Source organism: Gymnoscopelus braueri, assembly GCF_963280865.1.
Source record: "Gymnoscopelus braueri genome assembly, chromosome: 5".
In the NCBI taxonomy this organism is placed as follows: Eukaryota; Metazoa; Chordata; class Actinopteri; order Myctophiformes; family Myctophidae; genus Gymnoscopelus; species Gymnoscopelus braueri.
This window is the reverse complement of record NC_137606.1, coordinates 9,611,792-9,628,326: the sequence shown is the minus strand read 5'-3', so window position 1 is coordinate 9,628,326 and position 16,535 is coordinate 9,611,792. Positions and strand designations below refer to the sequence as shown.

General features: G+C 40.5%; 2 protein-coding genes across 8 annotated transcripts in view; one reads left to right on the top strand and one right to left on the bottom strand.

The window, feature by feature from the left end:
• LOC308085066 (glycerophosphodiester phosphodiesterase domain-containing protein 5-like) overlaps window positions 1-16,535 on the bottom strand; it is a 116,254-nt gene that overhangs the window by 4,364 nt on the left and 95,355 nt on the right. For all 7 annotated transcript variants that reach the window (XM_080428107.1, XM_080428106.1, XM_080428105.1 and 4 more), the window contains exons 10-15: window positions 14,361-14,511; window positions 11,093-11,314; window positions 9,223-9,380; window positions 8,442-8,589; window positions 6,845-6,927; window positions 533-645 (exon numbers count right to left, since the gene is read on the bottom strand). In XM_080428107.1, coding sequence (XP_080284233.1) covers window positions 533-645; window positions 6,845-6,927; window positions 8,442-8,589; window positions 9,223-9,380; window positions 11,093-11,314; window positions 14,361-14,511 — 875 coding nt within the window. The remainder of the gene's footprint in view (window positions 1-532; window positions 646-6,844; window positions 6,928-8,441; window positions 8,590-9,222; window positions 9,381-11,092; window positions 11,315-14,360; window positions 14,512-16,535) is intronic.
• The window catches only part of med17 (mediator complex subunit 17), a 167,454-nt gene that overhangs the window by 105,863 nt on the left and 45,056 nt on the right, over window positions 1-16,535 (top strand). The window lies entirely within an intron of this gene.

The following is a 16,535-nucleotide window of genomic DNA, read 5'->3' as shown; positions in this document are numbered from 1 at the left end:
GATGAATGTCCTATTTTATACCGTCAGTTGATGCTTCATATCCATAAGAGTCAAACCGCCGGGATTTATTTTTGGAACACAGTTCTTATTTGACGTGATATTAAACACGTCTATGGGAATTCAGAATGGGGGGAAAAAAACGCGGCCCAGGTAGGATGTGTAAATTAGGTCAGACTTTGGTGATCTATACATGCCCAAAATAGGGATGCCAGGTTGAAAGAGTTTAACCCTGTCTATGGGCTTTTAATAAATGTTTAACCGATGAACAAGAGCTTGTAACTAAATAATAACTACTTTGGAACCTCACAGGAACACAGTATTTTCCATTTCCTGAAAGTGAAAAGTAACAGTTTTGGACATTATACAAGCTTTCTGCCGGATAGAGACGATATAATATAGGGATACATACCTGAAGAGGGACACGTATACACTGTAAACTCCTCAGTGCTAATTTAACTCCCACAGCTAAATTAAAACTATGGATTTTACTGTGTCGGCCCCACCTACCCTTCTGTACTGGGGGGTTCCTTACCGGAAAAAATGAGTTTCTCTTTCATGATATTGACGTCTCGGCTGGACCTCCTGACTGCAGCGCTCAGCATGATCTGCTCTGGGTTGTAGCTGCGCATGCCGCTTGACCTAAACCTGCAGAGGTCACAAGTGCAAAGGTCAGGGGTCACCTCGAACACACCCGGTACACCAGGAAGTACTGCTGCCTCTGCTCTCATTGGACTGTACGGCTATCATTATGGTCATACCTATGATGTTTTATTTAACCCTTTAAGACCGGGAACGCATCTGTGTGTCATTCTAAGATTTCTTTGGGCTATTTTTGAATATCCAAAGATATCTAAAAATGACACACAGATGCGTTCCCGGTTTGAATGGGTTAAAAGGACTAACCATTAGGCTACTATCTGCTGTCCAAACTGTGCTGCGACCACTTCATCATTTGACAGCATTGAATGTTTGGATGTCAAATTTCACCTTGTGACAGTTTATTTAGTGTTTAAACCAATTATCACAGTGCTACAATCAGAAATTGTCATAGCCTACACAAAGTACTCAAAAGTACTTCTTCATGCAATACAACTGTGACGGCATTCTAATGGATAAATCCCTGTTCATAATAGGCCATAAAAGATCACTGCCTGACTTTGTTTGAAATATTTGTTCCTGTAGGCCTTCCTAACAGTAAAGCGACAGGCACTTCTTGCCAGTAAGCCTAAAGCTGCGATCATTGCCTCAATAAAAAAACAGCATTGATTTCAATTACATTAACTGAGACGCATTGGTCAGACTGTGGCCATAACTAATGCACAGAGAGGCACTGAGAAATGCAAACTGAAAAAAAAGCAGGGCTTTGGGCCAAATCAATAATAGCCGCTCTTGGCTCACTTCCCCTGTTTGGAGGCATTTCCACAAATCACTTGAAAGATTTGATTGTTTGTTAAATTAATTGGACAATTAATCTCAAATCTCAATGGCTGAGCGATGGTCATTGTTTGTGCTGTGTGGGTGGAAAGCCAATTGACTTCAGCCAACTGGGATAGATAGAGTCTTGGCTATATGACAGTATAGTATGCTTGATAGTGTTCACACTATGCCCTCTAGAGGGCATAATGGAGAAGTGGCAGCAGTGCATTACAATGATACAGGTGGGATGGAGAGAGGATGACAGACAGACTGAAAGATGGTGAGAAAGACTGCGTTAGGCAGGTGGTCAAAGGAAATAGCAGTGGTGGAAAAAGTACTCGGATATTAGTAGATAGTAGCGATACCACAATATTAAAAGGCCTGTGTTCAAAATGTTACTTGAGTAAAAGTACAAAAGTATTGGCATCGAAATATACTTAAAGTACCAAAAGTAGTAGTAGTAAAATGTTTGAAAATAGCAGATCTACAAGCTCACAACGCGTCGCGATGCTACGCGTTGTAAGCTTGTAGATTGGCTATTTTCAAATATCCTATGTATAAAATAGGGCTGAAGTGTTCATGTATGTTTTATAATATAATCATCTATATCTGCAAAGTAACTAGTAACTAAAGTTTTCAAATAATTGTAGTGGAGTAAAAGTATAATATTTGCCTCTGAGATGTAGAGTAGAAGTAAAAGTACTGAAAACTAGAAATACTTAAGTACAGTACTTGAGTACATGTACTTAGTTAGTTAGTTAAGGGGCGGCCATAGCTGAGTGGTTAGTGAGCCCGCCTAGGGAACCAGCTGGCCCTGGTTGCCCCGGGTTCGATTCCAGGCTATCCCAGCATATGTGCCGATGATATGAAATTTGTCCCTGAGCAAGACTCTTAACCCCAATTGCTCACAGGTTCTCATTGGAAACAAGACCGCAAGGACTTTCATGAACGACCTGTTAAAAGGAATTATCCTTATCCTTAGTTACTTTACACCACTGGGAAATAGTGATAGAGATTACTATTTCAAAATAAGTAGAGAGAAAGCAAACAAAAGTGAGAAGAGAGAGAGTGTGAAGACAATGAGAAAAGACAACTAGATCCAGAACGAGGGAGGTAGAGAGTGAGAGAAAAGACTAGAGTGAACAAGAAAAAAAAGAGAACCAAGGACAGAGAGAGAGTGAAAAAGAGTGAGAGAGAAAAGTCTAGAGTGAACAAGAAAAAAAAGAGAACGAAGGACAGGGAGAGAGTGAAAAAGAACATCAAGAGTTGAAGGATGTTCAACAACAGAACGCAAGAAGAGACGACAACAAGAGTAAAGAGACAAAGCGACGGAGAGGCTGAGAGGAGAAGACAGCGGGGTCAGAGAGGAAGAACGACCCAGTTACCTGATCATGTGAAAGCTGAGAGAAGATGCCAGAATGCAGCAGAGGAGGAGAAGAAGAAGCATGCACACCAGGCAGAGGAGAGAGGGACGACGAAAAGAGAGGTAAAACAAAAACAAACAAGGGGGGAAGGAGGAGGAAAAAAAGGACAAAAAGAAGGTGGGAGACAAGAGAGGTCAGTTGAGAAGCCGGCAGCTGCAATATGGCTAAGAAAGAGTAAAAAAAAAAAAAAAAGTGCCCCAAACAACCCTCTAGCCCAGTGGTTCTCAACCTGTGGGTCGGGACCCCCAGGGGGTCGCCACATGATTTTGAGGGGGTCCCCAGATGACAGTGAAAAAAGGCCCAGAAAGAGGCAAACATTGTGAAAATAGCTGATCTACATGCTCACAATGCCTTGTGAGCTTGTAGATCTGCTATTTTCACAATATTTATCTGTGGAACCATGTCAGACTAAATGTAATGCCTCAACTCCTACAATTCCAAGTGCTTGTCTGGGTGGGGGGTCCCCAGTTCAAATATGATTAAGTTGGGGGGGTCCCCAGTTCAAATATGATTATGTCGGGAGGTCCCCAGTTCAAATATGATTCTTTTTGGGGGTCGCGGCCTGAAAAGGTTGAGAACCACTGCTCTAGCCTGGAATCCAGACTGAAAAAAGAAACGCCAAACGTAGCAGTCGGCCTGGTATCCCAGGCTGAGAAGGGTCTGTTATCGCCCTCCCTCCGTCCCAGAGATGTCCGTCTCTTTAGTAGCAGTGATAGACAGGATTGGGTTTTCCTTTTTAGCATAAACCTTTGACGTACTACCTGTCCTGTTAACCCATTCAATCCGGGAACGTGTCACTTTAAGATGTATTTGGCTATTCAAAAATAGCCGATCTACAAGCTCTTAGTGCGGCACTCGGTGCCGCGCTAAGAGCTATTTTTTTTTAAAACAATCGTGAAAATGTGTGCAAATCTTTGAATATATATATATATATATATATATATATATATATATATAATTTTTTTACTCAAATCTTTGCTTCTGGGGTTTCCTGAAACAACATATTTTGAGATGGGGGTCCGCGGCCAAATATATTTTGGGTGGTCCTTGACATGAAAAAGTTTGAGAACCACTGATTTATAGTAACATACATTTACAAAAAAAATTAACTGTTAGGTTTTCGAAGACATTTGTAGAATCCCCCAGAAGCAAAGATTTGAGTTAAAAAACGTATTTTTTTCCCACACATTTTCATGATTTAAAAAACAAAAAGCAGATCTACAAGCTCGTAGCTTGGTGCCGTGCTATGAGCTTGTATATCTGCTATTTTTGAATAGCCAAAGTAGTAAAGTCGCCAATCCTTGAGGTGTGCATCGGCCTCCTTCACAAAAATAGCCAAAGTATAAAATAACGGTTATAGCTAAACATCTAAAATTACACAGTATGTGTTCCCGGTCTTAATGGCTTAACAAACCTGTTAATTAAGTATTCAATCAATCAAACCTGACAAAGACATACAGTAATAAGCAGTGTGTGCGGGGGATGTTGACACATCGACTCACATCCAATTGCAACGTTTCCTCTATTTGGCATCTAGTAATAATGACGTAAATCTGTGCATGCAGGGCTAGCTTGGGGGGACCAGGGAGACAAAAGAATGCAACTTGATAGCTTAATCAAATAACAACAGTACCCATGACTATATAACGGTGTGTTCTTTCCAGTCGTTCAGTGAGTTGAGAGGAGTCATTAGAAATCATCATTCCTGGCTCTCTCTACGCAGAGTCACATGTTAACTGTTCATTTGGACATACGTGGAACTGAGTACATGAGGGGGAAATCAAGGCTGTATGTAGAGGAGTGTAATGAAAGCAAGAGCAACTTGAGCAAGTCACTGTGTGAAGGGAACAGGGTTATCATAGTTAACTAAAACTAAAGAAATACGGAAAACATTTTAGTTAACTGAAATAAAAATAAAAATGTAGCTTTACAAAAAGAGATAACTAACTAAAACCGGTAGTGTCTGTTTACAAAACTAACTCAAATCATAGAGAAAATGTCCTTAGTTTTAGTCTTTGTCATCATCCAATGTTTCTTCAAAATTGCCAACATTGCCGATTCACAATCTCAAAATGCATCACATCGCGATGCGTTGGGTGCTTGTAGATGTGCTACTTTCGCCAATTTTCTACGCTTTTTGAATCTTGCTCCTGACTACCCCATATTATAATACAATTATAACACTAAAACTAATGCAAATTAAACTAAAACTAAGCCTTTTCATAAAATAAAAATTAAACTAAACTGGCAAACTTTAAAAATGTATTAAAACTAACGGAAATTGAAAACAAAAAGTAAACAAAAGTGTATTAAGGACACATGGACTATCTGAAGTGTGTGATGGCACAGGGCTATACGCAGCCTCTAAGGACCTGGCACCCAGTCTGCAAACCTGCCGTTTAAAAAAATATATATATATAACATTGTTATGGCTTGACCAAACATGCTTCTAAAATGAAATTCCTGTGTCAAATCCATTACGCATGGTCAACGTCACATGCAAAGAAATCTAACAAATTATTCAGGTTTCTTTCTTTTGGATATTGCGTAGTTACATAATGGGCGCTCCATCTCGCTGCTTACTGCGAGGACGAGAAGGGGAAACAATGTCAGCCCCATGAGAGCGTGATTTATTTCATGAGTCGGGTGCTGAGAAAAGGAAAACAATTTAAAAGGAGGAGAAATGTCATAAGTCGCTGCGAGAATCTCTGCATACATTTGTAAACACTTCCATGAGTTGAGAATACTGTACTTGGAGAAATAATTCCAAAAGGAAGCACTTCAAAAACTTTTTTTTTTCTTCAAAAGGATTAAAAGAACCTTCTCTAACTGTGAGGTCCTATCCTAGTAGCAGTGGCATCAAGCACACTTTTCAAACTTAATTTAAAAGTATTTGTGAGCCTCCATGTCGCAGGGTAGACTATTTTGGCTCACGAACCTACTAAATCGAAATGGTATTTACATCCGCGCTGGATTACAAGGATTTTATTGCCAAGTTTGCAGCCTAGAAGCAGTGTTGATTTCGTCGACTAAAGCTATGACGAAAAATGTTCGTCGACTACCTTTTTTCACTGACGGAAACTAAATATATTGACAATTTCATCAACAAATAAAAACAAAAAATGTGATGATCGTGTAAAATGTTAGTGAGGGACTAGTGGAGAGGAGATCCAGTAGAACTAAAAGACACGTCATTTTATGTTTGGTTGTGCTCGGGTGTTGCGCTCTGAAAATAGCAGATCTACAAGCTCACAACGCGTTGCAGCGCGACGCGTTGTAGATCGGCTATTTTCAGCATGAAACCAAGTGTAAAATCTGCCATTACGACGCCATCAAGGCACCGCCACAATACATTTTAGTCGACTAAATCAACTGTAGATTTAGTCGACGATAATCTTATGATATTTAGTCGACTAAAACTAGACAAAAACTAAAACGTTTCAGATGACTAAAATATGACTAAAACTAAATGGAATTTTGATCAAAAGACTATGACTAAAACTAAATCAAAATTCGCTGTTAAAATCAACACTGCCTAGAAGGCAAGCAGAAGTGACTTTCCCTCAATCCATTACTGCAGTAGAACTAGAATAGCTACGTGCATGACAGTGAATGTGATTCATGCGCGTGCATGAACGTGCAGGGCCTCCCACGTCAAGTTTGCGCAGGGCCTCACTCACCCCCCCCCCTTCACCCCACCCCCTCCCAACTGCATTGGGCCAGCATGTCGGATGCCAAGAACGTATTGTACCCTACAGTGTCCTAGGCAGTAATAGCGAACGTGTGAGTGACTATGCGTCCTTCACAAAGTGTCTATATTGAGGGACAACTGGAGCGGCAAAGAGAAAAATACAACCAGATACAGGCCAGGCCAGCACAAAGAGAACAGGAACATGTGTTTGCTTTTGCGATGAGAGAATACTAGATGAACACTTGTCTTCCAATAAACACTCCCTCACTGCAGTACAGTATGTGTGCCCACGCCACTGAAAACACACACTTACTTCTGGAAAACGAATATTCCTATGACAACAGCGAAGGAGATGAGGTCTGCAGATACCCAAATCAGGCAGTATTCATCTGGTTTCTGGAAACGGACACACACACACACACACACACACACACACACACACACACACACACACACACACACACACACACACACACACACACACACACACACACACACACACACACACACACACACACACACACACACACACACACACACACACACACACACACACACACACACACACACACACACCACAGGGCCCACATTAACAATGTTTCAAGCTGAACAATTAAAATCGTCTATCCATGCAAATATGAATATTTCTTACTTTCAGCTGTGTGTTGAGTTTAAAGGTCAATGCGCTTTTAGTTTTAACCCATTAAGACCTGAGGCCGATTAAAAAAATGTCTTCTAAATCCTAACAGTTTTCAGAAAAACGTAAGTTGCTATATCAGTGGTTCTCAAACCTTTTCATATCAAGGAGCCAATGTATTTGGCCACGGACCCCCATCTCAAAATATTTTGTTCCAGGGACCCCCAGAAGCAAAGATTTTAGTAAAAATTTTGTAAAAAAAAATACATGTATTCAAAGATTTGCAAAAAAAAAATCTGATTTTTCAAAAATAACAGATATACAAGCTCATAACACGGCACTTTGTGCCACGCTATGAGCTTGTATATCTGTTATTTTTGAATAGCCAAATAAATCTAAAATGACACAGATGCGTTCCCGGTCTTCATGGGTTAACTTGAACTAACACGAAAATGGCACAGGTAGGTTTGGTGGCTACATTGACTTGGTGCGGTGCTGATAACCACAGTCAGGATGGCAGATGCCCGTGCCAACCTGAACTCTGGGTGAACCACGTCAGGGGGTGGTTTAGGTGCAGGAACCACACAGTGCCCTGCAGGGTAGCAGTATGTCACTGAGGACATGCTGCCAGGATGGCATCATCAAACTGATGAGTCAGGGACATGACACATGTAAAAGCAGCCGTCACATTTAGCTAAATCTATTTTAACCCATTAAGACCGGGAAAGAATCGGTGTCATTTTAAGATTTATTTGGCTATTAAAAAATAGCAGATCTACAAGCTCATAGCACGGCACAGAGTGCCACGCTACAAGCTTGTAGATCTGCTATTTTTGAAAAATCCTGAAAATTTGTGCAAATCTTTGGATATATATTTATATATATATATAACTCAAATCTTTGCTTCTGGGGATTCTACAAATGTCTTCTAAATCCTAGCAGTTTTTTGATCATTTTTCTGTTGCTATAATCAGTGGTTCCCAAACTTTTTTCATGTCAAGGACCCCCAAAATGATATGCATTTAGCTCAAAATCTCAAAATATGTTGTTCCAGGGACCCCACCCCTCAAGGTTTTTCTAAAATAGCCCAAATAAATCAAAAAGAATTACACAGATGCGTCCCCGCCGGTCTTAATGGATTAACACTTGACGGTTGTACCGCGTATTAATATTCCTCACGTTCTTACCATGAGCCATTGTACCGTGTGTTAATATTCCTCACGTTCTTACCATGAGCCATTATACCGTGTGTTAATATTCCTCACGTTCTTACCATGAGCCAGGCGGGTCTCAGCACCTTCTTGAGCACGTGCGGGGCCTCAGAGGACACGGCAGACACCCCGCTGCACCACAGCACAGAGAAGAGCCAAGGCTCGTTCACCGCGTACAGGGTCACGCTGAGGTTGCTCCGCGAGAACTCTCTGCATGGGAACAACACAACGCAACCACCAAAATACACACATAAAAATAAACACAACGCAGGGTCAGGAGAGTCCGACTGTGTTATGAATTGCTCTGTGTGTGTGCGTGCATTTAAAATACTAAACAATTTCAGATGACTAAAACAGGACTAAAACTAAATGGTGTTATTCAAAAGACTAAATCAGAACTTGCACAAACGAGCACGAGCACAATGTGTCTGCCTGAATGTACATACTGTACATTGATTCAGTATGTACGTACTGTATGTATGTATGTATGTATGTATGTATGTATGTATGTATGTATGTATGTATGTATGTATGTATGTATGTATGTACAGTATGTATGTATGTATGTACATTATGTATGTACAGCATGCATGTATCCCTAATCTGTCTATGTACACATGTAGTGCGTGTGTGCAGCCTGTCTATAAGCTGATGTTTATCATCTCCTACCTGATGTCCTGTGTTCTGTGCTGGTGTCTATATAGTGGTGTTTATCATCTCCTACCTGAGGTCCTGTGTGCTGTGCTGGTGTCTATATAGTGGTGTTTATCATCTCCTACCTGATGTCCTGTGCTCTGTGCTGGTGGTGCTGGTGTCTATATAGTGGTGTTTATCATCTCCTACCTGAGGTCCTGGGTGCTGGCCTGGTTGTATCGGAGCAGCAGTCTGCTGATGCCCTGTTGATGGAGTCTCTGAGGACTGCGTTTCTCTAATGATGTCTGGACCAGAGCGGGAGCCACCTGTCTTACCATGGCCCTGTCCTCGTCTGGAGTCCACATCACCTGCACATTCACACGCACACGCACACACACACGCACACGCATACACACACACACGCACACGCGCACACACGCACACACACACTCGTAAATTAACATGAGCACATCACTCAATGTCTGAAATGATTTGCTGGCGGCTATAACAATCTAAAACAGTACTGTAGGTGATCATATGCTAGCAAGTATCAACCTTACAGTATTGAGGATAAACACGGATCATACCAATATTACGGTATATACACAATATTGATCCAGTCCCCTGACATCGACATTAGTTATTCAAGGCTTCTCATCACAGGAAACATGTTGCACCACGTCTTGCATTAAAGACATCATGCAAAAAAAAACTATGCAAACAAAAATGACCCAAATTTGCTCAGTGATGACAACCTAGACTAGAGCACATATCCCAAGGGCTACAAAACATCAGCCTGATTTTAACCCATTTAGACCAGTTTCATTTTAAGATTTCTTTGGCTATTTAAAAAAAAACAATCTTGAAAATGTGTTTAAATCTTTGAATACATTTTTAATTCAAATCTTTGCTTCTGGGGGACCCTGGAACAAACATCTTCAGATGGGGGTCCGCGGCCAAATACCTATCATTTTAGGAGGTCCTTGACATGAAAAACTTTAAGAACCACTGATATATAGCAAAATAAGTAAAATTAAAATAAAACAAAAAAAGACATTTGTAGAATCCCCAGAAGCAACAAGATTTGAGTTACAAATGTTCGCTTTAAAAAAGATTTTCACGATTAAAAAAAAATAGCAGATCTACAAGCTCATAGCGCAGCACTCGGTGCCGCGCTATGAGCTTCTATATCTGCTATTTTTGAATAGCCAAAGGATTCTAAAAATGACACACAGATGTGTTCCCGGTCTTAACTCTCTCAGTGCCACGCCCCGACATATCCCGAGTTTTTCCCGAGTACCCTCAGTGCCAGCACGAGAAATCCCGAGTTTTTACTTTTGACTGTGATCGCGCTATTCTGTTTATTTTTCATGATCACTTTCGCTTCCTGACTCCTTCAGACTCACCCGGAAACGGATGTAAAAAATAAATTTCATTTCCGGGTCACGTTGTTTTTCTCCGGTGATTTTCGGCCAGAATAGGGAAAGTCACGGTTTTTCACACGGTATAAAAAGCGAACGGAGAGGTCCACGTCTACTCTCTTTGGTCTGGGTGACGATCAGTCATCGTAGTCGTGTATCGCATCGTAATTTAGCCTGATCAACGATTGTCGAAAATGTCAACATCCGGTTCTGACCGGATATGACGTGAGCCTGTTTGGGAGGGGGCGAGTGAGCCAGCGAGATCATCAATGTGTCGATTTGTTGCTCTCTACTGGTAGAACTGTATCATGGGTTTAAAACCCCAATCAGATCATTTATTTGAATGAAAAATTACAAAATTAAAGAATAAAAAAAAACGCTAATTCCTGGCAGTTTGGGAGTACTTTATGAAAATACTCTTGGCACTGAAAGAGTTAAGGGGTTAAATAAATCTCTTACTAGCCAAATTAAATTAATTAAAATTAGTAGCATGGCCTTCCTCATAGCCAGAAACAACAACAACAACAACAACAACAACAACAACTCAACAGCTTGCAGAGCTTGTTGGAGCATCAGTCCACTACTACGCCACTACTTAGCATTATGTTTCTTTCAGGGCATAATAATAATAATGACTTATGAGTTCCTAAGTGACTCACCAGGCTCTGAGGTGCTCTGGCCCGCCGTAAGACCTCCAGCGTGTCATTGATCCAGCTGTAGTGGCAGGGGTGCTCCGCGGGGGGCCTCCTGAGTCTGAACACCACGCTGTGGTTGCGGTGGGAGGCCAGCTTCAGCAGCTGCTCCAGGCTGCACACTGTCTGGTTGGCCACCAGGTGTCGCTCCCGCGCAGAGAAGGTGTGGACCGTCCAGAAGGGGTCGTCCTGGAGAAGAAGAAGGTGGGGAGAGGCGGAGTGAAGATGTGCTCGAGGAAATCATTTTTTTTCAAGACTTAACCCATTCAATGTCATTCTAGATTTCTTTGGCTATTAAAAAATAGTACATCTACAGAAAAACGTGTGATTTTTTTGCAAATCTTTAATTATATATTTTTTAAGCGAATATTTGTAAAATGTTTTGTTCCAGGCACCCCCAGAAGCAAACATTTGAGTTACAAATGTTCGCTTTAAATATATATATATATACATATTCAAAGATTTTCACGATTTTTCAGAAATAGCAGAGCTACAAGCTCATAGCGAGCTTGTAGATCTGCTATTTTTGAATAGCCAAAGAAATCTAAAATGGCAGAGATGAGTCCTCGGATTGAATGGGTTAAGGGATGGGACAAAGCACTCCCATTTATTTCTAAAGGGAGAGTATAAATGCCATGATTTGTGTATCCCTTATAATATCCCTGGTTAATTAGTATCAATTAGTATTATCAATAATAACAATAATACCACATCGCGGTTGGTTGCCTTCCGCCAACCAGTTGCCGTTTACGTCTGTCCAGACTCATGTGGTGAAGACTTTGAAGGAATGTAATGAAGGGGTTTTGTGAGCTCACAGTGATCTTAACCTTCCACCATCTACTTCTAATCAGTTCATGCTTGAGTCCCAGTGTAGACTTGTGCCACATTCCATCAAGGTGTTCCTGAGATATCACAAGGTTGGGATGGACGGACGGACGGACGGACGTAGCTACGTATGCCTCTAGCCATATAGCTATAGCTGCAACCAGCAATACCGGGGGCCAAACAGTGAACAGCACAAATGAATCGGCCATTCGGTTAAGCCGACGGGTACATTTGGCCAATCAGGGACTTATATTGGGCTGGCTAAGCGGCGGCACAAACGTGACACAAAGTTTCACCAATCGGGGCGTGAAGCCAACTGGTAGGGTTGGCCAAGCAGGGAAGCCGATGCATACACTTCCTCCAAACACACAGAGATCTGGTGCGTCCTCCGCAGACCCCAGGAAACGATACAGTATGTGTTTTTTTTTGATTCTCAGAAACCGTTGGTTCAATCGAATTGCCACTTGGCACTACAAATCTCTGGTTCACATGGGACACACACGCCAAGTTTGGACGGCGCCCCAGTTAAGCCCGGGACACACAGAGATGCAGTACATGCACACCCGGGTTTTGTGAATTAATTTGCCCGTGTGTGGATGTGTTTGAATGATATATAAATGATGTGTTGTGTAAGGTCCTTGTGTTAATTTAGTTGACACATTTTTTTTTTGACTACCATTTTTCACTGAGAAACAAAATAAAGACTAAACTATGACTAATATAGGTCTATTGATAATTTATGCTAAACTTGAAATCCATTGCAAGGTAAATAACCCACCACTGACCTGTACCGATCAGAGAAGGGAATTACCCAGAGTTAGTTATCTTAGTTCATACATTAAAAGATTGATTGACATGCTGAATGAGTTTAAATCAATGCATTACACTTGACATGAAATGTTTTAGTCGACTAAAATCTTATGATATTTAGTCAACTAAAAATAGACTAAAACATTTCAGATGACTAAGACTAAATCGTCTAAATTTATACTGCTTTAATATGCATATGTAGTTGGCAGACACGCAGACACGCAACAGGCCAATCGAGCCCTCTTTGATGCACTCCGCAAATATTTTACCATTCAGGCATTTTGCTGATGCTCTGTTCTACAGAGACCAATCGTAAATACACCACAGATGAACACAGGCGTTGGTCCAGAATCAATTTGGAAGTTACCCAGAAAATAAACCATATTGGAAATGGCTGTGCTGACTGGTCTTCTGATAAACAAAAAGACGTATTCAAATGAATGCATTTTTCCCCTCAAAGTCTCTCCATATGTATTAACCCATTAAGACCGGGATCGCATCCGTGTCATTTTCAGATTTATTTGGCTTTTAAAAAAATAGCAGATATACAAGCTCATATCTGCTATTTTTTTATATATATCTGCTATTTTTTTAATTTGTGCAAATCTTTGAATATATTCTTTTTAAACGGAACATTTGTACTTTCCTTCTGGAGGTTCCTGTAACAAAATATTTTAAAAATGTTTGCTTAAAAATATATATATATTCAAAGATTTGCACACATTTTCACGATTTTTCAAAAATAGTAGATCTACATGTTCATTGTGCGACACTCTGTGCCGACACTCGGTGCCAGGTCGAGGGTCCTGTCTAACGACTGGAACATTAATATTTCGAACGCGATCCGCCATTGCAGAGTGATCGCCCGTCGAAAATGGCTTGTTTTCACCACGGTAAAAAGATATGGAGATAAGGACCTTATTCTCAAGATCCTATCATTGGAGCGGAAGGAAGAGACGTTTTTTTGGGCCCTTGTCACATCCGTCCATTCCATTTTACACGAGAATTCAAGTTTATGGCACTCGACGGGTGTATTTGCAAACACGAGAATTCTCGTGTTTGACACTAAATGTGTTAAGTACAATTTTGAGGTATTTCTACTTTACTTGAGTATTTCCAATACTTTTACTTCTACTCCATTACATCTCAGAGGCAAATATTGTACTTTTACTCCACTAAAATGATTTGAAAACTTTATTTACTAGTTACTTTGTACACTTTGATTATTAGTACAAAACATACATGAACCACTTCAGCGCTAAATACATATCGGCCATTTGAAAATAGCCGATGTACAAGCTCACAATGCGTCGCGATGCAACGCATTGTGAGCTTGTAGATCTGCTATTTTCAAAACGTTTTAATACATTTGAAAACTTGAAATAGGGCATTCTGCATAAAGAGTACTTTTACTTTTGGTACTTTAAGTACATTTTGATGCCAATACTTCTGTACTTTTACTCAAGCACATTTTGAATTCCGGACTTTTACTTGTAACAGAGTATTTCTACATTGCGGTATTGATACTTTTAATTAAGTAAACGTTTGAGTGCTTTTTCCGCCACCGCATAAAACACACTTTGCTAAAACATTGCAGTACCTTGAGGAACCACCGTCCTGCGTTGAGGCTCTGTAACTCTGTCCAGTTGAAGAGCGAGGCGTCCTCCATCCGTCTGTCTGGGAAAACCTTGCGTACGTCTGTGGTCCTCTGCAGGGTGCGGTCCCTCATCAGGAAAGGCACTCCGTCCAGACTAGGCAACCAGAGGATTTAATGGGTTAAAAAATGACAGATCCATTGGTACACATGTAACCAAGTTGACCGTATATTCGGTGGTAATTTTTTTAGCGGAGAGCTATGTCACGTGCACAGGCACGCGTGAGCGATCGGCAATTGAAATAACCTCTTTAAATATGTAGGCCTATTTATTAACCCTCAACATACTGTAATATGTTGTGTGTGCCTATATCGAATGTTATTCTATTTATTTTACTTGCATACTGGGGACACTTTAGTGTTGTCATAAACATTTACCTTTCAGACGTCACCTGTGTAATTTAAAGGTAGGGTAAGTGATATGTTTTGGTTAAAACAAAAAGTTTTTTGTTAAAAGATTAAAGCACTATATCGTGATAGTAATCATTGCTATAGGGTGGTTGTTCAGTAACAGGGGTCTCCATGTCTCTCCAGCTCTTTAATAAACAGAAAATTAATTTTCAGGTAGGTGACAACATTTCAGCCAATCGGGAGAGAGTACCCATTTATCAGCAAAACATTTTATAGTGTTCCTGTTCCAATTTTGTCTGCTAATTTATTTGTGTCATCACTTCCAATTTCACTTGCTTAATCTGTATCTGGCTGAGTTCTCTATCCTGATTGGATACATTTGGTATCCTGACCTGAAAAAGCATTTTCTGTTCAATAAAGAGCTGGAGAGACATGGAGACTCCTGTTACTGAACAAACACTCTATAGCAATGAGTACCATCAGAATATAGAGCTATTTAACACTTATTTAGACCAAAGAAAATCACTTACCCTACCCTTTAATTCATGAATCCATTATCCAAACGTTCTCTTTGGACTGCTTCAAAACATCTGACGTATGTACGTGTCGTGTATGTATGCCTACACCTACACCTACAGACTAGTATTTCACACAATCGACCATTGGATATCCAGCCAGCAGCTTTTGTAAGCGTTGGTAAGAGGTGAGAATGGTTGTTTTAGATGGATACGTGAGGTAGACACACTCTCACGGACACGGCGTGCAGCTCGGACAACCAAAGTCAAAGGCTCTGAACTAGTGGAGCGGTGCTTCACCACGCCCCACCTCCAGTACACCCCTGTGTATATTTGTACACTATCGCAGTTGAATTGACACTGTGTATTACTGAGTATTCATGTCATAAAAGATCAGTGGTGGAAAAAGTACTCAAATGGTTTACTTAAGTAAAAGTACCAATACTGCAATATAGAAGTACTCTGTTACAAGTAAAAGTCCGGAATTAAAAATGTACTTGAGTAAAAGTACAAAAGTATTAGTATCAAAATGTACTTAAAGCACCAAAAGTAAAAGTACTAAAATGTTTGAAAATAGCAGATCTACAAGCTCACAACTGCGACGCGTTGTGAGCTTGTAGAGCGGCTATTTTCAAATAGCCTAGGTATAAAATAGGGCTAAAGTGGTTAATGTACAGTATGTTTTATAATGTACTAATTTATAACTGCAAAGTAACTAGTAACTAAAGTTTTCAAATATGTAGTGGAGTAAAACTACAATATTTGCCTCTGAGGTGGAGTGGAGTAGAAGTAAGTAAAAGTATAGACAATTGTAAATATTCCAGTAAAGTAAAAGTACCTCAAAATTGTACTTAAGTACAGAACTTGAGTAAATGTACTAAGTTACTTTACACCACTGTAAAAGATGGAGAAGAGACGTGGAGCTCAGTTTGGTGCTAAACTGTGTGGGACAAGAAGAGCAGAGGACGAGAGGAGCTAGAGTCTTGAAAAAAATGTTCCTCCTTGATATTTGACTAGCAAATGATATATTTAGTTTACCTCAGTATCCATGGAACAAATAACACAACATCCGTCGTGTCCTGCATTTGTTATTCAAATTCAAAGCTGAAAAACAATGATTTAACAAATGTACTGTGTGTGTGTGCGTGCGTGCGTGCGTGCGTGCGTGCGTGCATGCGTGCGCGTGCGTTAACCCATTAACTCATTCAGTGCCCGGCTTATTTATGGCAGTTTGGCTCTGAGTGCCACAGCCAAA